We start from the raw sequence: 22,414 nt of genomic DNA, 5'->3' as shown, positions 1-22,414 counted from the left end.
TTATAATTTATTTATTTTTACATATTTATTAATTTTTTATTTAATTTTTTTAATTGAATGTAATTTAAAAATTTTTATATTTATATTAAATTTAAATTTATTCTTATTTTCTTTTTTTTTACATTATGAACAATTTTTGACAATTGTTACATGCTGTGGACATTCTTAACAACAGTAATGCATGTCTAAGACCATAATTAACTTCAGTTGGAAAAAAATTCAATCTGCATGTTGTTAACCTTTCCTTTTCTTGTATCTTTGGTTTCTATTGATTTGACAGTTTCTGTTGAAATATGTTGGGAATTTGATAGTCTTTTGAAACGTGTCTGTGCAGATGACTCACGAAAGAAGATGAATGAAGCTGCATACATTCCTCTGTCTGCTGCTGTTGTTTCACATGCATTGCACGAGACCCATTCTGCCGAGATGCTTCATCCAGATCCTAGAGACGATTTCTTCCTCAGTACATACCACATTGCATCATCCACATCTCTACCAGTAGTCGGAAAATTCGGGGTTTTCAGGCTCATCAAATTAACATTGAAGTCAATTTGAAAATCGCTAATTATTTTACTTTAGCTCACCAAAAATGGATTTGAAAGGATTCATATTTCTCCCTTGCTTAAGGGGGCACTATACACACAGGCAGCAGCAGAAAAAAAAGACAAAAAAAGTTTGTACGATGCTGCTAGGAAAGCTTCCGTTCAGGAAACAAAGATACGGGAAAATATTTCAAAGGCAAAAAGAAAAAAGGAGGAAAGCTTTATTGAAGAAGAAGGCCAAACATATGGTAGTGGGGAGTTTGGAGAGGCGTTTGTCCATCAACATACAAGTACAAGGGTGAAAAGAATGAAAAAACTTGCAAAGTGAACTCCAGATTCATGAAATAATGGAAAAACATTGTACGCAATTGTAATTTCAATGTATAGGAAACGGAATCCTGATGTCAATGGCCACTTACAGCAAATGTGTGTTTACATAATATTAGTTTACATTTTCCCCTATAACTTTGGAATTCTTAAGTCTTTTCACTTCAAATTTGGCACAGATATTGATAATGACCCAACAAAGATATTAATAGAGTTTTATTGTATTATGACCTTGGGTTTTTAATTTAAAGGATGTCAATTCTCATTGGACGATTAATGGTTGCCATGGCAACACGAAATGCCAATTATACAAATGCATCAATTAAAATGTTTGTTTCCTAGTATTGTATATATGTACCAAGTTTGAACGTAAATGGACTTGTCATAGAGAAGATATAAGCTGAAAAGTGGTAATTCATCATTTGTATGCATCTGGTTACCATGGTAACCATGCATACTATAATGCTATGTAATGTATACCAATGTAATGTTCATATATCAAGCAACATGTACATATATAGTTTTGCATATTTTCAATCAAGACATTTTATCAAAAAGTGCATTACTCTGATTCAGTGTTGTTTTTACTGTGTTCAGTGTAGTGCTCCCTTAAGGCTGGCACATATTCACGTAGCAGGGACTGTAACTTGCTCTGGGTCGTACCCATATCAGCAGCAAATCTCCATGTATGAAAATGGTGGGTCTGGAGCAAAGAGCCCTCTTGACCACTTTAATCTAAATTTGTAGTTTCGCCAAGTTTGACTACTTAGAGTGCCACACCGAATGTGCCTTCTTGTTACCTCCGCCACCGAAGGTAGCTGGAGGTATGTTTTCACCTCTGTTTGTCTGTCCATCTGTTTGTTTGTCTGTGAGCATGATATCTCAAATAGTTATGGACGGATTTGGATGAAACTTGGTGGACAGTTTAGGTGTGTGACAAGGATGAATGGATTCGAGTTTGGTTTAAGATCCGAATCCGGATCTGGATCTGAGAATTTTAAAGTAATTCTTTACCATAAACGGTATATAGCATCAAAAATTCAAAAAGTTGTGGATGACCAAACTAGGTGGATGTGTTGGTTAGGTGACAACAAGCCAATTCGATTTTGGTTCAGGTCCGGATCCAAATCCGGCCTATCAATGGGATACAAACGTAAACTGTTCAGCCTGACGGAGGTATGTGCTCGACCGAGTGCTGTTATAGTTGTTTGTGTTATCATGACACGAAGAGGTGTCCATCGTTATCAAAAAAATGACAACCAGTCGCTGCCAACATGTGATGAAAAATAAAAGATGCTAGGTTTTTTTGAAATTGAGATGGAATACAAAAATGAACTTTCGACACGATCTTTGCTTTACAGCCCCGATGGTGCCTGACAGTGACCTGGAAGGAGTTCTTCCTGCATGTGATTACAATCCATCTTATGTACTGCGTGGATATATGTTGGAGCGTTACCAGGGCCTGCAGTTTGTAAGTTCGTTCCCAATCCACAATCTCTAACTTCTTTCTTCTTCATTCCTTCTACTTTTGGCTCTTTCTCGATGCACTCAACTTCTTATTTTATGTATTGCTTTCTTCTTTTCTATGGTGCATCATGCTGCATCATGTTTTAGTATTCAATGAGTCCAGCCTGTTGTTATTATTATTATTATTATGATGATGATGATGATGATGATGATGGTTATTATTATTATTATTATTATTATTATTATTATTTATTCTGTCCACGTGTTTGTTTCCACCACGTAATCCCCTCCATAGATTCACCTGTCTTATGTTTACCCAAATGATTTTACTCGTCTTACCCACATGGAGGCTGAGAACAAGTGCTTTTACAGAGAGAACATCTTCTACTTGGAAAGGTGGTAGAACATCCTACAAAGGCAACGGGTGATGGGTATGGGCTAGGTTTATGCATGCAGGTCCAATTGTCAAGGAAGCAGATGTGGAGCTTCATTTTATCTAGTTTATCCTTTCTTAACCCCTGTAGCCTCTTATTTGGTATATCGAGAGAGCCTTCTGCTCTTGCTAAGAGGACAGGAGCGCATCAGGACATGTTTCCTTTGTGATATCCCACATGGTTTTGCGAGAGTATTTTGTGGAAGCCAATGGCTGGTTGAGTCTTGTACTATGAAAACATCTTGATTAATTTTGATCAAATTGAGGTTCGACGATTGAATGGCAGAACTTACAGGGTTCACATATACTACATAAAAGTGACAATGTGTTTTTCTCTCCATGAGAAAGTGAATCGTTTTGCTGCTCATTTGTTTGGTTCTATTGCTGATGGTGCCATTTTTATGTATTGGAGACTCGTGCTTTGTTATCCTGGCAAGCAGGTATGGATTTCGACGTTATATGAAGATGGACATTCCCCTTCCAACGGCTCACGGTGCTGCTGGGAATTCAGCGCAGAGTGAGGAGCGCTTCTTCCTTGAAGGTAGTGTGTGCAGCAGGATTTTTCTTTTCTTTTTCCTTGTATCGATTACATAGTTGTGATTCTAGACTGTGCAACCACATGTATGTGTAAGCCTCAGCTGTTAACCCTTAATTTTTTCTCTCTTTCTCTCTTTCTCTCTTGCTCTCTTCTCCCCACACCCATCTCTCTATCTCTCTGTATTTCTCTCTTTCTCTGTGCTGTGTTACGTGCTCCTCCCCAACCCCCGGTCACGGTGTACCTCCGAGCCCCGAGAGGAGTCACGGCAGAAAAATGTGTTATTCTGTATGTCAAAGATCAATGGTGAAGCCACACCAATTGTTACCAACAAACAAATATTGTGTTAGGATCACACAAGAATAACAGTACAACAACAATAGTAATCAATTGTACAACCAATATATATTTCCTATGATGGTACCATCAGGTTCGTACAATATAACTCACTGTGCTCAAAGTGAGCGAAAAGAAGAACATTCCCCAAAGTCTCTATTCCGGCATCAAGCCCAAGTCGATCCACTCCAGCGATCGTCAGAACGATGTCCAATCGAGACCAGAATCCCGTTCGGATGACAGTCACAGTCACGCGGCCAAAGCTGCGCAAAGGTGCCCTCAAGGCGACGGGGAAATATAAAGGCGCCCTCCAGGCGACTGAGAAATCACACCCTCCGGTGTGGACGTTTCACGGCTCCAAATCGGCGAACCGCAGATTTACCTTCAAAATCCACGTTACACACACACATCAGATAAACGTCTGGAGGCAGTGAAAATGGTTGAAGCGAAGCGAAAATCCTTGCGCGATGTGCGCAGCGCGGGAGTCAAAATGGCCGACGGCCCGTTCTCGAGGCGTAACGGCACGATGATGATTCTCCTCGGAGTCAACCGCCCAAACCTGACACGCAGGTTGATCTGTCACAGGGATAACAACTCTGTCGCAGGAATCACTTTCCCGGGAAACCCAAAGTTCGCTAGTGACCTCCGTTCGTCAACGTTTGCTCCAGACCTCGGAGCAGCTCGGCTTTTTCCCCGACTCACTCGCTCCACCTACCTTTTCCTTCTCTTCCTCTTCGTCGTCGTTCGGTTCCGGTTTCATTTAAAACATTAACTTTTTTACATTTTGAAAATAGTAATATCTATTTCCCTCAAGCGACAACAATAATAGTACATGGAATCAAAAATGTTTACAGTGGATGAAAACCACAACAACGGAAGTGACGAATCCGTAACACTTCCCCCCCTCAAGAAAGAAAGTTTGAACATAGTGAAAACTTTCTTTGCAGGCAAAAACTATTTTAACAAACAAAAGTAAAACTCACACCCAAATTATCAATTCACGTGAGCCACAATAATTAATATTCCCCAAAATAAAGCAACAAAACTTCCAAACAACCTACAGAAATTTCCAAAGTTAGTTCACTCTGGACAAAGCATCAGCAACGACATTGTCCCTGCTCTTTACATGCTCAATTTCCAAGTTGAACTCCTGCAAAGCCAAACTCCATCTCATCAACCTTTGGTTTTTATTTCTCATTTTTTGAATGAAGGTTAAGGGTTGTGATCCAAAAATCCAAAGCAAAGCAACTCTATAGCACTTTTTGAAGGAGGCTGATCTGAGAGCCAGGTTTCATGGTGGTTGGGTGGTGAGGCCTGGAAGTATTCACTACATGGACGCATTTAGGAACGTGGAGTTCACGGGTTAATCCGTGTAGGAATCTTGGCTTGGCTGCTCCTGAGCACTCAGTGCTTCCAACTCTTCTCTTGATCATAAAAATCATAATCACGGTTGTAGAGTCGGGTGCTGTAGTCACGTGAGTAGCGGTCCCCATCTCGGCTACCACCGTAATAGTCATCCCGTCGAGAGTTGCCAAAACTACGCTGCTGCTGCTGGGAGCCTCTGTAGTAATCACGACTGCGGCCGCCACCAAAACTACTACTCCCACCCCACGAGCCATAGCCACCCCTGAAACTACCTCCACGTTTTCCTCCTCTGTAGCCCCCTCGACGCCCATGGCCTGCCTTCTCTACTGTTATGGTCCAACCATCCAAATCCTTGCCATTCAAATCCTTTTCTGCATCTTTGGCGTCCTTTGTGTTTTCAAACGTGACAAAGCCAAACCCTCTCGACTTTTGCGTCTCCCTGTCTTTTATCAGCAGCACTTCCACGAGTGGTCCATATTTGCCAAAGATAGAGTCCAGAACATCTTCTCTTGTGTCAAAGTTCAGTCCACCTTCAAAGAGCTTGCCAACATTGTCTCCATCCATGACTTGTGTGTGCTGACACTTAGTTTCAGGGTACTCGACAAGAAGTGACTGTGCAAAGCGTGACATCAGTACCTTCACCTTTTCTTCAGAGCGCTTCCTACCCATAGCACGAGTCGCGGCACAGGATGGAAAGATACCCGGAATCTCCCGCTCCAACCGTGCGGTGTTATTTTCCATACTAGGCTTTTTAACAAACATCGGATGACCAGAAACTCGACCACCGGCCAAATCATTCCCGATAACAAAAGAGATTCCCTCTACAGGAAGAGTGGCTTGTAAACCTACGGTGACCGGTCCTGATACCAAATCAGACTTCAAATGGATGACATGAAGTGGAGCTTTAACATAGCCACCAACCCCCTGCAAAAGAACACTAACACCAGTTGCCGTCTTCTCTGACAATGGCAAAATGCCTTCAAGCATCAAAGACTGATGTACTCCTGTGTCCCTCAATACCCTAACAGGTCTCTGGTTCGTTAAGTCTCAATCCAGTGACACAAACCCCCTCTGAAATAAAAGGTTTGTAACCCTCTTGAACAAGGTCGTTCTGTGATGCCATAACTTTGGCATGGGAACCTTCACAAGGCACTGTCCTCCAAGGACGATTTCTCGCATTTGCCAATGCATTCGGAGTTGTACTAGTCTGACTCAGTTCCTGATTTTTCCTTTTCAGGGCGTAACATTGGGACGTCAAATGCCCAGGTTTCTTGCAAAAAGCGCAAGTTGGCCTGGAGGAAAAACTCGAGCTCTGCCTCGGGCCCCCCGGAAGATAAGTCTGTCTTGGAACTGTAGTCTTCTGATCCCTAAAAGTCGCGGTATCAGATTTGTCCTCATAGTCATCTCTAGGCCGCCTCCATGAATATTTGTTCTCCGCCCCTGATTTACCATAACTCCCCTGGCTAACTCTAGGCGGGAAGTTAGGTTTGTGGAACCCCATCCTATGTGTCAAGGCATAGTCATCTGCCACGGTTGCTGCCTCATACAACTCTGGTACTTTCTTTTCATCCAGATGTACTTTGATGTCCACGTGGACACACTGTTTGAATTCCTCCACCAAGATCAATTGTCGTAACAGGTTGAAGTCTTTCCCAATCCCCTTCGAGTCACACCACCGATCAAACATGGTTTCCTTCATTCTGGCAAACTCCACATGGGTCTCACTCTTCCTCTTCCTGGCATTCCTGAATTTTTGCCGGTAAGCTTCAGGGACCAATTCATAGGCTTGGAGAATGGCTTTCTTCACTTTCTCATAATCTGCACATTGGTCAATCGGTAAAGCCGAATAGATATCTTGAGCTTTACCCACCAGAACACTTTGCACTAACATAGTCCAGGACCCCACAGGCCATTTTAGCATTTGAGCCACTTTCTCAAAGTGCAAAAAAAACTTGGCTACCTCCTTTTCATTGAAGGGTGTAACCAGCCTCACATGCCTACCAACATCCCAAGTGTTCTGACTAGTTGTCGAACTAGCCGGCATGAATACTACTTCTCTCCGTTCTCCCATTAATTCCAGCTCCTTGAGTTTAAGTTCCTTCTGATACTCCATGTCACGTTCCTTTAACTCCCTTTCGGCTCTCCTTTCCTCTGCTCTTTACTTTGCTCTTCTTTCTTCTTCAGCTCTCCTTTCCTCTGCTCTTCTCTCCTCGAGTTCTCGTTCCTGTTCTACCCTTCTTTCCTCGAGTTCCCTTTCAGCTCTCCTTTCCTCTGCGCTTCTCTCCTCGAGTTCTCGTTCCTGTCCTACTCTTCTTTCCTCGAGTTCCCTTTCAGCTCTCCTTTCCTCTGCTCTTTCCTTCTCTGCTTTCCTTTCCTCTGCTTTTAACCTTTCCTGGCTCTGCAGTTGCATCTCCATTTTCCCGAGCTCCACATTTTCTTTTTCCTCGGGTAATCAATCCAAGGCTACCTCTTTTCATGTTCCTTGTCCCACCAGAGATTCTACCACCAATGTCTGCATCTCTGCTTTCTTCATATGAGCTCGGACCTCCAAGTTAAAACGTTTTGCCAATATCAAGAGTTCCGATCTTTTTAACGCTTGGAACTGTGCCTCATTAGGGGACGCCACAAACTTTTCTGCGTCAAACACCATGGTGACTATCAGTTAACACCTGTTAACCTTCACACAAAAATTTCCCAAAAATTCCAAATTTGGGAATTTTGGGAATGTTAGGGAATTCTATCCCGGACGAGAATGTTAGGGAATTCTATTCCCGGATGAGATTTGGGAATTTTGTCAGCAAAGACGAGCCCCCAATTTCAATTTGGGCCAATTTTGGACGAGCCCCTAATTTCAATTTTAATTTGGGCCAATCTCGGATGAGGACCCCAATTTCTGTTACTTGCTCCTCCCCAACCCCCGGTCACGGTGTACCTCCGAGCCCCGAGAGTAGTCACGGCAGAAAAATGTGTTATTCTGTATGTCAAAGATCAATGGTGAAGCCACACCAATAATTGTTACCAACAAACAAATATTGTATTAACATCACACAAGAATAACAGTACAACAACAATAGTAATCAATTGTATAACCAATATATATTTCCTATGATGGTACCATCAGGTTCGTACAATATAACTCACTGTGCTCCAAGTGAGTGAAAAGAAGAATATTCCCCAATGTTTCTATTCCGGCATCAAGCCCAAGTCGATCCGCTCCAGCGATCGTCAGAACGATGTCCAATCGAGACCAGAATCCCGTTCGGATGACAGTCACAGTCACGCGGCCAAAGCTGCGCAAAGGTGCCCTCAAGACGACAGGGAAATCCAAAGGCGCCCTTCAGGCGCCTGAGAAATGACACCCTCGGGTATGGACGTTTCACGGCTCCAAATCGGCGAACCGCAGATTTACCTTCAAAATCCACGTTACACACACACACACCAGATAAACGTCTGGAGGCAGTGAAAATGGTTGAAGCAAAGTGAAAAACCTTGCGCGATGCGTGAAGCGCGCGGGTCAAAATGGCCGACGGCCCGTTCTCGAGGCGTAACGGCACGACGATGATTCTCCTCAGAGTCAACCGCCAAAACCTGACACGCAGGTTGATCTGTCACAGTGATAACAACTCTGTCGCAGGAATCCCTTTCCCGGGAAACCCGAAGTTCGCTCGTGACCTCCGTTCATCAACGTTTGCTCCAGACCTCGAAGCAGCTAGGCTTCTTCCCCGACTCACTCGCTCCGCCTACCTTTTCCTTCTCTTCCTCTTCGTCATCGTTCGGTTCCGGTTTCATTTAAAACATTAACTTTTTTACTTTTTGAAAATAGTAATATCTATTTCCCTTAAACGACAACAATAATAGTACATGGAATCAAAAATGTTTACAGTGGATGAAAACCACAACAACGGAAGTGACGAATCCGTAACACCCCTACAAACGTAACACAATATAAATAGCTGCCATTTTTAAAACTTTTTTTTTCTGCCTCTTCTTTTTTTGTATACTGAATCGAGGCTCGTGAAAGAGCTAACATTTATTTCACAAACAAATCAAACAGACAAACAAAATATATAAAAAGAGGGAGCGGAAGACAAGATGGGGAGAGAAGGGGAAGCACACAAACGCAACATTTGAGAGCAGGGAGATGTTTGGGAGGGAGAGGGCTTGGGGGGAGGAAGCGTGGGAGGGGAGGGAGAAGTATAAAACACAAGGACACCAAGGACTTCCAGGACAGAAGTTGGTATTTCAAAAAAGTGGATTTGGGGTGAAATTAGCGGGGGTAGAAAAGATCAAGGTTTTGGATGGGGGAAGATAAGAGATGGTGGTGAACAGCTGTTTTAAAGACCTGGAGGGTGGAGTGGGATTGAAGAGAGTGAGGGAGTTTGTTCCAGAGGCAGGAGAAAAGAGGAATGAAGGAGTGAAGGTGAGCAGACTTCTGAATATAACATTGGCTTGACCCAGCTGGGACCCACATAGGACTCAGTTCAAAGTCCAGTTCAGCTCACCTAACCGACGAAAACCCATTTGGGCCCCAGCCAGCTTTGTAAGGTGGGATATGACGTCAAAGAATGTCGTTCTAATGTAGAATGGCATCGGCCGCTCAGATGAGACCCATGTGAGAACCATGTGGAACCCAGTTAAAAAACACACCCAGAACCCAAACCCAGCTTCGCCCATCAAAACCACCTTTTTCCCAGCTGGGCCCCAGCTGTACGTGCTGGCTGGGGGGAAGCACAACAACAGTAGGGAACAGGGACATCAGGATATCTGTGGAAGAGAGAGGGTTGGGGCAGGGTACACGGGACAAATAATAAGGACACTACTTGAACTTTCAAGAAAGAAAACGGAATTCGAAGGAGGTGGGTTTGGGGTGGATTAATGGCAGAAGAAAAGATCAAGGTTTTGCATGGGAGAAGATATGAGATGGTGGTGAACAGCTGTTTTGAAGACCTGGAGAAAATTGTGGGATTGAAGATAGTGTGGGGGTTTGTTCCAGAGGGTGGGAAAAAAGAGGAATGAAAGCGTAAAGGTGAGCAGAGAGTCTTGACTTCAGAAGTTTCATCAAAAGGGGGTTGCTGGCATACCTTGTGCCTCCTGCAGAGATAGGTGGACAGAGCACAGACAGAGCAGGGGGTGTGAGGTCGGTAGAAGACAGAAAGACCATCAACCAGCTTGCGGTGAGACGGAGAAAGATCCTCAATCAACGTCATTGTGGGAGATACCAATGTTTCTGAAACCCTTGTTTTCCACAGCATGAAGCCGGGCCAGGTGTGAGGCAGGAGCACCAGCCCAGGGGGGAGAGCAGTATTCCATCAAGCTGCAGATGAAAGCTTTGTATGTGGCAGTTCGGTAGTGCCAAGGAAGGACTTCGCATGACGGAAGATGCCCAGTCGGTGGCTGGCTTTGGAGGCCAACATGGAAATGGGGCTTTCCCAAGAAAGATCATGGCAGATAGTGAGACCTAAAAGTTTGAGTGACAGAACTTCTTTGAGAGTATTGTTGAGAAAATAGAATGGAGGGTTTTCCAAACAGTCTTTTCAGAGAGACATAGTGTGAGTGTGAGATTTGTCAGGATTGAAAGACAGTTCCAAGTGTTTGTCCAGCTTGTGATTTTTTTTTCTCCAGGTCTGCAGAGAGTAAAGAGGCTGCTGCCTCTCATCTGGGGCAGTACCATCTCTCATCTAATGGATGAGAGATGGTACTACAGAGGGTGGAGTCATGGGCAAAATTATCAAGAGGATTTTCCAGAGTCGGAGAGATCATTGATGAAGATTAGAAAAAGCACAGGGGCCAGAACACAGCCTTGAGGAAATCCAGCCTGGACAGGAAGAGATGAGACAATTCCATTTAGAGCCACATTTTGATTACAACAGATGAGGAAGTCAGCGAGCCATGAATGGAGATTTCTATCGATGCCATATGATAAGTGGAGAGTTTGGTGAGCAGTGCGGAGTGCCAGACCGTATCGAAGGAACGTGATATGTCAAGAAAGACGGCTCTGATCTTTAGTCTGGCATTGAGGACCTCCATCCATTGTTGATAAAGTAGAAGCAGCATGTCCAGTAGGGTGGTCCAAAAATGCAAAAAAAAATCACTTTTTTATCTGGATTTTGATGCTCTATTGGATTATTGTTAGAAATGGTCTAAATCATTTACCCAAAAAATATTTTGCATCTGAGTCATCTATAAACTCATACACACTCAACATATAAATTTGTCATTTTGGTCAATTTTAATGAAAATCGTCCATGTTGAGAGGTTTACAAAGACTTTAGAAATATTTTTTCCCTAAATAATGTCATTGATGGTACATACCCCTGTGAAATCCTCATGGTCGAAACATGAGTCAGACATGTATGAACATGTTTCAAACATGTTTCAAGCATTGTCAAACATGTTTCGACGATGATGATTTCACACTCACAGGCGCAATGCGCATGCAAAAAGTCATGAACCACAAAATGGCTTAGTACATGTACTTTTTGTACTAAAGTGCATGGGCTTTTTCCACCTAGGTTGCTCTTGGATTGTTCTCATTTAGCCAAATTTAGTGAAAAACGCCATATTTCAATTGAAGTGTGTATGAGTTTCTAGATGGAATTGAGCGAAAATATTTGGTGGGTGAATGTTTTAGACCATTTCTAACAATAATCCAGTAGAGCATCAAAATCGGAGAGATCGATGTTTTTTGGACCACCCTAATGTCCAGGGTAGAGTGGCCTGATCTGAATGCAAATTGATGATCTGAGATCAAGCCATTGGAGAAGAGGAAAGATTTCATATCTGAAGCAATGATGGATTCCATGACTTTGCTGATAATTGGGAGAAGGCTGATTGGTCTGTAGCTGCAAGGATCTGTTTTTGCACCTTTTTGTGTAAAGCAGTAATTTTGGCTGATTTCCAAGCAGAAGGCAGATGACCTTGAGCAAATGAGAGGGTGAATATAACAGAGAGAGATGTGATAGAGCAGCAGAGCAGGATTTTAGGACATATGGGCCGTTTGGTCCAGTTGCAGAATCAGAGTCAAGATATTGGAGCTACTTCTCCACCTTGTCGGGAGAGAAGAAACAGAGTCCAAGAGCAGCTGGGTGCAACTGGGTAAGGTGGGTACAGAGAGTGATGGGTTTGGGACACAAGATTTCAAAGCAAACACAGATTTCACTGCAGTGTCAGCGGTGTAGCCTTTTGAGGTTACAGAGGGGCTGGAGAGGGAACAAAGACCAGAAACAGACTTCACCAGACGCCACCAGGATCTGGAGGAGGGAGACAGGTTTGAGAGTTGAATCTTGCGATTTGCGAGATATTGTTTCCTCTCGCCCTCCCACTGTCTTGCCCCTCCTCTGTCTCGCTCTGTCTCTCAGAATTACTTTCTTAAAGGACGATGGCTTTTCAGGGATCTTTAAAGTTCTATATCTGGGATAGCCAACTTTTTGGGGTAATCTCTTCAATTAGCTTTGGTTTCCTCTAAAGGGGAACCCAAACATTCAGAATACCTCAACGATAATCTATCCCTTGATACCCTACAAAATATATATGATGCGTCTTTTCCGATTTTTTTCAAAGTTCTACAAATATTCCTCATTGATGTGTCCTTGGTGATTGTAGTAATACAAACCGAGATGGTTTCATGCTACACCAATGGCCAAAAAATCCGAGGGTTGCCAGAAATTGGACGATGTATGCCTGAAATACTCGAGTGTGGATGGGGCCTACAAAATATTCGCTTTTGTGTTTGAAGCATTTTACAGAGAACTGTTATGAAACAACAGAGATGGCTAGGTCTTGTGGTTATCCACCACAATTGAGAGAGGATGCAATCCCCATGATTAAGCGGAAGAAATAACTGTTGCTCGAAACTATCACCATCTCTACCGCGCTACCAGCACATGGACGCGGGTGATTTGAGTGGTGAATCAAACACCTGTGTTGGTCTGCCAGCAACCGATCTCACCTCCCTAGATGTGCTGGCTAACATCGCTGCCACCTTGTCCTATGCATCTAAAGAGGTCAAAAACCCTAGCTAACAAACCCACAACCGCAACAATACCCATAACCACCCCACATCCTCCCAACCCCCCTCCATGATCCCACCACAATCCCCCATCAATCATCACCCAAGTTAACAATAACCATGACTACTCCACATCCCCTTCCCCCTAAAACCATCCCCCCATAATGCCCCATCAGCCATCACCCCCACAATATCCTCCACCATCCCACACGAACATCTGGACAAACTTAATCTTAAAATTGATTTTCATTCTGAAAGAGAGGAGATGTAATGTAATGCTGTTTCTGTTCCGTGTTTTGTGAAATAATATATATGCTCTTGCGACTTGATCGAAATCGCATGAGATCTTGCGAGAGTATGCCACAGCATAAGCCTGATGAATGAGGCAGATATCTCACACCACCCCACACCCCTCCATCAACCATCACCCCCACAATGCCCAACACCATCTTACAACTTCCCCCTGACACCCTCCCCAATCCCCCATCAACCGCGTGCCTGGGTGGTGTAGATGTTGAGTCCGTTCTGCATCGTGTCCGTGCTGTATTTCTTCTGGAAAAATATATTTAAAATATAACAGATTTTATTTATTAATTAATACAAGATCCCTGTTAAACTGTCAATTGAACAAAACAAAAAAAACTATCAGTCTGTAATGAACATTCCACCGACATTTTCATCTGCACCTCCAACACCGCTATCTTCACGAACTCCATCTTCGTCTGAATCTCTCTCACAAGGCTCAAAATGTTTCGGATCTACAATACCCACAAAAGCGTTTCCATCACTAATTTTATCTTCCATTTGGTTTCTTCAAAATCCCACTGATCCATTTCAACATACTGGGAACCTTCAGAGTTGCTAATGACGGAGGAATCAGTATCGGAATCCGAGCTCGGAATACACTGTTCTCTATGTAAGTTGCCATTTGGACAAAGGTGAGTTAATGGTGTGACGTCACTGGTTCAATCGAAAATCAACACTCTAGGGCTATTTTAGACACTTTCTGATTAGCCAAAAAAATACCCTTCAAATTAGCCCGTGAGTAATGATTTTCAATGGTTTTCAGAAAATAAAAATTGAGTACGTGTTTCCCTTGAAAATTAGAAGGACTTTCTGACTTCCCTGACCTCCATTTTCAGCAGCATTTCACAATTGTCAATGTGTATGAAACAAGTATAAGCCTGGTGTTGGCTTAGCCATTAGGGTGCTGGGTTGGGATTCTCAGGTCCTGAGTTCAAGTCCCTGTCGGTCATTGAATTAACACCAGGTGGGGTTAACTCAGCCTGTCATCCTTCCGAGGTCGGCGAAATGAGTACCAGCTTACTGGGATGAATGAGCCATTCGAGTGTCCTGTATAGGAGTGGCGACCTGACCAGGATTGTGCCCAATAGTCAAGAAACTGCTTCGGCAGCCATATGCATCTGAAGATGCAGGAGTGGACATCATCATCATCATCATCATCATCATCATCATCATCATCATGCAACAAGTACAAATGCTGAAAGACCTTCCTTTTTGATCCTCCAGATTAGCATCTAGCTGGGGTTCTCCCCTGCCCACGTTTTATGTCTCGGGGGACATTACAGTTGTATCGTACATCCCTCCATTGATAGGCATGCAGCTGAGCCACATGTAGCCAGTACGGTTTGTTTCGTACTATTATGAGATACAAGTTAAGTCCTGATGTTCAGAGATTGCAACGTCCGAGGCAGTGACAATTTACATGGTGTTGCTGCTTTAATAATGTAGTGTCCCGAGCTAGACATGATAAATTATTTCTCTGATCACTTCCATAACCTCATTTTCAATTCCTCAATTCTCCCATCTGGCATTTCTGACCAGCAGTTTCATTTACCACTTGTTAGGGTGGCTAGCCCTTATTGGAAATTCAATATAGCACTTCCTCAAAATGAATCCTTTGCTTCTTTTATAATAACCTTTGGGCACATTACATCACAATGAATAAGGAGTTCTCTTGTTGACGTCAGTGGTGGGTTAATGTTAGGGCTCAAATTTTAAGGTTTTTGCCAAATTTTTCACGATGTAATACTTGTCATGCTACTACTAGTATAAATGTCTTAACAAGATTTATATTAATAGCTGAATACTCTTAGCAGGTTCTTTGTTTCAAGTGAGAAGCTGCTTCTAAGAATCAGAAACAAATATTGTCCTTGAATCCTATTGATGAGAGAATTTTGATTGATCCTCGTAACATCAAGCATACCTCGAAGTTAATTTTGTCACCTCTATTCCTTGAAGCATACGGCTATAGAACGTATACATTTAATCACTGCTTCATTGCCTAAAATTACAGAAGCGCAGAAATCTGGCATTGGAACCTGGTTTCTGAGCATGAGTCAGGGGTCCAGGCCAACCCTACTTTACACTTGGGGTTGATCTGGATTCCCTGACTCATCATGCTCAGGCACAAAAAGTTGCTCTTATTGATTACAGTTTTGCTAACGCTTTTCTTCAGGTCGTAAGTTGTACTCACCCCTACCCCTGTTCCTTACCTTTTCTTGTTCCGTATGTGAAATAATTTTCTTTTTCTCACAGGTGCACCAGCAAAGAATGACTTCAACCTTGATGATGATGACCTGCCTAATATCGAGGAGGATGACGATTATTACGAAGAAGATTTTACTAAGGAAGAAGAAGACATTCTTTCTCCAACTCTTTCTCTTTTGGAGCCGGACAATACACGGTTACGCCAGAATAATGGTCACTTTTGGCATGCCCGTGACAAGGATCATAACCTTGTCCTACAGGGAGATGAGCGTGAGGATGACGAGGAGAGGTGGTTGCAGAAAAGTCGGTCTACTCTATGGTCAAGACACAAACCTAGACAACAAGTACTGGGTCGTGGAGAGACGGTTTTCAGGTCAGGAAATACAATTGTTATTCGATCAGCAGAATCAACAGCAGCATCTGATTGGCACAAAAAACTCAAAGAACAAGGCAGTGACAATGAGAAGTATGAAAATGATAGCAATGGTAATTCTTACCTCAAACACCGTAAGTTAATGGCTTTTGAACCCCGACATTCACGGCTCCTTCCAGACGAGGCAACAAATCGGCCATCTCCACCGTTGACTCGGGTATCAAGAGACATTTTATCAAAGAAAGAACTTGCGAGAGGTCAGCGTGTTGTTTTGATCAACGGGAATAGCTCTGGTTCTTATATGGATCCTGCAGGCAAATTGTTGGCTCAGTTGCAGATGCGAAAGGGTGCAAGACAAACAGTTGAATTTAAGAAACAAAGGATTGTTTCAGAAATTCCGGCTGTTGGGACAGTGCACAACAAAAAAAATGTAGTAACTGACGGACTTAAATTGAAAAAACAAAACAATAAGGAGGGTGTATTGTTTCAGAAATACAGGCAGGCTGGAAAGGAAAGGATTCTTCATCGGACCAGACCAAGAAGATCCATTGTTTATGAGGTAACCCAAAGACAATTTCATCAACTAAGTAGTTTACACAAAGCTGTCAGAAATGCTGAAGCAGAGCCAATGCTTGGTGGATTGGCATATGTTGCTCCTAGAAAGGTAAAAATTGGGAATCCTTTAAAGTTAGAAACATCAAAAGATATTGGGACTGGTAGGGAAATGGAAGGAGTCATACATGTAAGAGTAGAAGGATTGGCTGCCGCGAGGCCGGAGGACTTGGCTGCCGCGAGGCCAGAGGGCTTGGCTGCCGTGAGGCCGGGGGGCGTGGCTGCCGCGAGGCCGGAGGGCGTGACTGCCATGAGACCGGAGGGCTTGGCTGCCGCTAGGCCGGAGGGCGTGGCTGCCGCGAGGCCGGAGGGCTTGGCTACCGCTAGGCCGGAGGGCTTGGCTGCCGCGAGGCCGGAGGGCTTGGCTGCCACGAGGCCGGGGGGCGTGGCTGCCGTGAGGCCGGGGGGCGTGGCTGCCGCGAGGCCGGAGGGCGTGACTGCCGCGAGGCCGGAGGGCTTGGCTGCCGCTAGGCCGGAGGGCGTGGCTGCCGTGAGGCCGGAGGGCTTGGCTGCCGCGAGGCCAGAGGGCGTGGCTGCCGCGAGGCCAGAGGGCGTGGCTGCCGCGAGGCCAGAGGGCGTGGCTGCCGCGAGGCCAGAGGGCGTGGCTGCCACGAGGCCAGAGGGCGTGGTTGCCGCGAGGCCAGAGGGCGTGGTTGCCGCGAAACCAGAGGGCGTGGCTGCCGCGAGGCCAGAGGGCGTGGCTGCGGCGAGGCAAGAGGGCGTGGCTGGCACGAGGCCAGAGGGCGTGGCTGGCGCGAGGCCAGAGGGCGTGGCTGGCGCGAGGCCAGAGGGCGTGGCTGGCGCGAGGCCAGAGGGCGTGGCTGCCGCGAGGCCAGAGGGCGTGGCTGCCGCGAGGCCAGAGGGCGTGGCTGCCGCGAGGCCAGAGGGCGTGGCTGCCGCGAGGCCAGTGGGCGTGGCTGCCACGAGGCCAGTGGGCGTGGCTGCCGCGAGGCCAGAGGGCGTGGCTGCCACGAGGCCAGTGGGCGTGGCTGCCGCAAGGCCAGAGGGCCTGGCTGCCGCGAGCCCAGAGGGCGTGGCTGCCGCGAGGCCAGAGGGCGTGGCTGCCGCGAGGCCAGAGGGCGTGTCTACCACGAGACCAGAGGGCTTGGCTGACGCGAGGCCAGAGGGCATGGCTGCTGCGAGACCAGAGGGTGTGATGACTGCTGCGAGACCAGAGGGTGTGATGACTGCGAGACCAATTGGAGAAGCAGGTTTTAGACTGGAAAAAGCTGAGATACTACATTATGTAGACAATGGCTTAAATAACTCCGATATTTTGGGTGGAGGGCATGTGAAGCTTTGGGGAAAAGTTGATGTTTATAATCAGCCAGCACAAAGACATCCAACAAAGAACTTGGCCACACGCAGCCCTGATACCTTAGAGAATCATAGAATTTGGAACATCGTGTTGAAAGCACAGATGCATGAGCAAGAACCAAGGAAAGATCCTCAACCTATAGGCATAGCCAGTCATAAGATTTACATGAGTCAAAGCAAAAGCACACCAAGCGTAAGCCCTTTGACAAGAAACTTACCACATGTAGTGCAACCATCTGCTAATAGAGAAACTTTTTTTGGGCAAAGAAGGCAGTGGAGACATTTATGGCGAAAAAAAGATCGAGGGCCAGACTGGACTCGCACATTTGGAGTTGGTGAGATGGATTTTGGAATGCAGCGGTCGGATTGGATCGACCTGCACTGCAATATTTCGGGAAACCTGCTCCTTCGTCCTGGTGAAGCAAAAAGTGTTGTATTTTCTTACATGGAAGCTCTGGAAAAGAAACATCCAGGGTATGGTATTTTACATCATGCATTGCGTTCAGTAGTCTTTACAAAGCCGCTCTGGCTCTCTTTCTCTTTGCTTTTTTGTCTTGGACCTAAATTGAAATTGCACTGTCCAAAATTTATGTTAACATTTTAAACTCCGCTACTGAAGTTGGACAGAGGTTATGTTTTCATGCTTGTTTGTCTGTGAGCTGGATATCTGGAAAAGTTATGAACAGATTTGAATGAACATGAACAAGTATAGCACGATATCTCAAAATGTTGTGGACAGATTATGACAAGACTTGGTGGCCGAGTTTGGTAGGTTACAAGAACAAGCTGATGAGATTTTGGTTAAGGTCTGAATGCAGATCCGCCCTATGAATGGGATACAAAACAAACTGTTTAGCCTGGCGGAGGTATGTGCTGTACCGAGTGTTGTACTGATTTTTAAAATATGGTTACATTGATCTGCTTTCATCGTTTTTTCGAACCCTTTCCCCTCTCCTCCCCCCCCCCCCCCCCCCCCACCCCAACCACCCACAGACGTTTCCAGCTGAGCCGCATAATCAATGCGCAGAAAAGGCGAGATCGGCAAAGGGGAAACCGCTACCTTCTTGACCTTGAACTTAAACCACTCGGTCAGAAGTCATACCACCAGCCCCAACTTCTTCGCCTCTCATTATACGTCTTCTGGCCACTGAATATGGCCGCAACTGGGGTGAGCCTTTCGCCATCCACCCAAAGTTTGGAGCTGTACCCTGAATGGGAAGTGGATGCTAGAGGGCCGGCAGGTGACGACGAGACAACAGGAATGGCAGTTCATCTTTGTTCTCCACGTCGGCTGTCTTGGAAGCCACAGACTACTGTGTATTTTGTAGTACCAGGTGGGCTTTAGATTAATTGGATGAAGATTTTTGATCAATGCAACTACTCATAGTCTAAATCAGAAAGCGTTATTACCAGATGTGCCATATTTGGCAAGGGGTTACCCATCATCTGGCTGTCTATCTACATGTCCGTCCGTCTGTTCGTTATCTGCTTTTGTTACCATGATAACCTGCGAACCACTGAAAGGATTTTAACCAAACTTGGCACAAATATAGATGGGAATACAAAGATTAACTTATTCTATTTGGGGTTCACCAGGTCAAAGATACATGTGCTCTTTGAAAATAATGTTGTGGTTGAAGCATCTGCATCGAAACTCGAGTTAGAAGCATCTGATGTCCTCTCCCCTACTTCTCTCTTTTGTCTCTCACACTTTCTCTCTCATATGACGTTTAATTTTTCATCCGACCTTTAATTGAGTTCAAAGACAAAAGTGGGTTGACATCTAACGTTGGTGGGTAAATTCATTCACATATTCACATTGAATTCCATTTTCTAGTTACCCTCGCAGGAGAGGGTGTTGCATTTGAGTCCATTTGTTACTTGCCGGAAAAATCCCGGCAAGTATGTCAGTTGGTTGGTTTGTCTGTCCGTCTGTCTGTCTGTCTGTTTGTGCGCAGTACTACGTCTACATCGTTGCACAAAGCATCGCCATACTTTACACACATATTTGCATTGCCATGGAATAGACTGTGCCCAATTTTTAACTCTCTAGGCCCAAGGTCAAGCTCAAAGTCACCCAAAACGATGGTCACCCAATCATTTGCACCTCCCAATTGAAGCCCGCCCCCAAATTGAAGCCCCGCCTTTAGGGCGGGTACCGTTGCTAGTAATATGTAATGGCGATACAACAATTTTTACCGCTTTGCTTTGAAGAACGGTAATGAAGGGGGAGGAGCATGTTAATATGTCTGGTTAAAGGCTTTGGTTGGTGAGGGAGCTTGAAGCCAGATTTTAATCTTACAGCCGCCATGTTGGTGCTCGCCGTCACTGCGATGCAAAGCGAAAGACGCCTCAGAGCTGTCACATTCACATTTCACAATCGCTATGTCGTATGTACTCCCGATACGTGTTTCCTTCATTGTAAAAACTACCAAGTCAACAGTTAAAAGGATTTTGAGCCGATAGGTCTTACCGGCAAGTCCTCGGCCTTGCCATGGAATAGACTGTGCCCAATTTTTAACTCTCTAGGCCCAAGGTCAAGCTCAAAGTCACCCAAAACGATGGTCACCCAATCATTTGCACCTCCCAATTGAAGCCCCGCCCCCAAATTGAAGCCCCGCCTTTAGGGCGGGTACCGTTGCTAGTAATATGTAATGGCGATACAACAATTTTTACCGCTTTGCTTTGAAGAACGGTAATGAAGGGGGAGGAGCATGTTAATATGTCTGGTTAAAGGCTTTGGTTGGTGAGGGAGGTTGAAGCCAGATTTTAATCTTACAGCCGCCATGTTGGTGCTCGCCGTCACTGCGATGCAAAGCGAAAGACGCCTCAGAGCTGTCACATTCACAATCGCTATGTCGTATGTACTAGAGTACCTACATAAAGAGAGTAGCGACAACTTCCGCATTGATGCCATTTTGTTTCACTCGCCAGCGCGTGGTGCGAGCGCTTGCCGCACCGCCAGTGAACTAATATCTACATGGTCCAAACCTTGGCTGTATGGCAAAGTTGTTCCCCCACCCCCCCCCCCCACCCCCTCAACAACGGCTTCAAGTTCAATAACTGGCACATGAATTACTGTAATACTGTAGCAAAAGACATCAGATTAGGAGGAAAACTGTTTTGATCATTGCTTTGCCTTTTTACTCTTTACTCAGAGTGAAGAGTGACTGCTTAGATTTACATTTTTTTTTGGCAGGTTTTCAACTTAGTTGTAATTGGTAATGTAAGTCAGCCTCGGCTGCAAAAGTTACAAAGACAAAAGCAATTTGAAGAAAAATATAAATAATTTTTTTTTTAAATAAAAATAACCACATTTAGAGGCCATTTTTCCCCGCGAAGCGGGGGTTGGCCTTTTTCGGGAACCGTGGTTGTTGTTGTTTTTTGGTCCCCTTTTTGAAGCAATGTTTTACGGCCGGATGCCCTTCCTGACGCCAACCCTTTTTGCCGCCTTTAACGACAAACAGGGAATTACCAGTGAACTGGTACTCAATTAGCCGACCTCGGAAGGATGACAGGCTGAGTCAACCCCCCTGGCGTTAATTCAGCGATCGACCGGGATTCGAACCCAGGATCCTAGGATCCTAAGCCGGCATCCTAGCTGCTAGCCCAACACCAGGGTTTTTAAAATAATTATAAGGAAATAATTCTCGATGTCTGTCGACAAATTAATTTGTACTTAATTGTTGTCATACCAGTATGTTGATGAAACCTTGATTATTTTCTGTCATTTCATGACATGTCATGGACAAAAAATATTATTCAATCATGGAACAAGTGCATTAGCAACAAGACAGTTCTAGTGGGGGTTTCATAATATTGAAATAAGTATTTGCAAATACTGGTCCACATTTCCAAGCTGGCCTCCAAAGCCATTCGCCGACTGGGCATCCTCCGTCGTGCGAAGTCCTTCCTAGGCACACCTGAGCTCCTCACCACATACAAGGCTTTCATCCGCAGCTCAATGGAATACTGTTCTCCCTTGAGAACCGTCCTGCGTCACACCTAGCTCGGCTTCACGCTGTTGAAACCAAAGCTTTCAGAATCATTGGAATCTCCCACGATGAAGCTATCTCTGAGGGCCTTTCACTCACTCACCGCAGGCAGGTAGGTGGTCTTTCTGTCTTCTATCGACTCCTCTCCGGCCTTGCTCCCCCAGCTCTCTCTGTGCTCTGTCCCCCAAATATTCCTACAGGTCGCACAAGATCTGCCAGCAACCCTCTGATGGTTAAACTGCCGAAATCTCGGCTCTCTGCTCACCTTCACTCTTTCATTCCTCTTTTCTCCCGCCTCTGGAACAAACTCCCACACTCCCTTCAATCCCACTCCTCCCTCCAGGTCTTTAAAACAGCTGTTCACCACCATCTCTTATCTTCCCCCATCCAAAACCTTGATCTTTTCTACCCCCACTAATTCACCCCAGATCCACCTTGTTTGAAATTCCAACTTCTTTCCTGGAAGTCCTGGCAGTGTCCATATGTTTTATACCTCTCCCACCTCCCCTTCCCATGCCCCCCCCCCCCCCCAAAGCCCTCTCCCTCCCACAGATGTCTCCATGTCTCTCGGTCCCTGCTCTCAAATGTTGTGT

At 45.0% G+C, this 22,414-nt stretch overlaps 1 protein-coding gene across 4 annotated transcripts in view; it reads left to right on the top strand.

Moving 5' to 3' along the window:
- LOC137433091 (N-acetyl-beta-glucosaminyl-glycoprotein 4-beta-N-acetylgalactosaminyltransferase 1) overlaps nucleotides 1-22,414 on the top strand; it is a 143,096-nt gene that overhangs the window by 58,799 nt on the left and 61,883 nt on the right. For all 4 annotated transcript variants that reach the window (XM_068125546.2, XM_078783070.1, XM_078783071.1 and 1 more), the window contains exons 10-15: nucleotides 335-463; nucleotides 2,231-2,340; nucleotides 2,632-2,732; nucleotides 3,210-3,310; nucleotides 15,573-18,300; nucleotides 18,820-19,160. In XM_068125546.2, coding sequence (XP_067981647.2) covers nucleotides 335-463; nucleotides 2,231-2,340; nucleotides 2,632-2,732; nucleotides 3,210-3,310; nucleotides 15,573-18,300; nucleotides 18,820-19,160 — 3,510 coding nt within the window. The remainder of the gene's footprint in view (nucleotides 1-334; nucleotides 464-2,230; nucleotides 2,341-2,631; nucleotides 2,733-3,209; nucleotides 3,311-15,572; nucleotides 18,301-18,819; nucleotides 19,161-22,414) is intronic.

Source organism: Myxine glutinosa, chromosome 8, assembly GCF_964187855.1.
Source record: "Myxine glutinosa chromosome 8, kmMyxGlut1.1, whole genome shotgun sequence".
Taxonomy (NCBI): Eukaryota; Metazoa; Chordata; class Myxini; order Myxiniformes; family Myxinidae; genus Myxine; species Myxine glutinosa.
The sequence above is the reverse complement of the archived record's forward strand: the minus strand, read 5'-3'. Positions and strand labels throughout refer to the sequence as shown.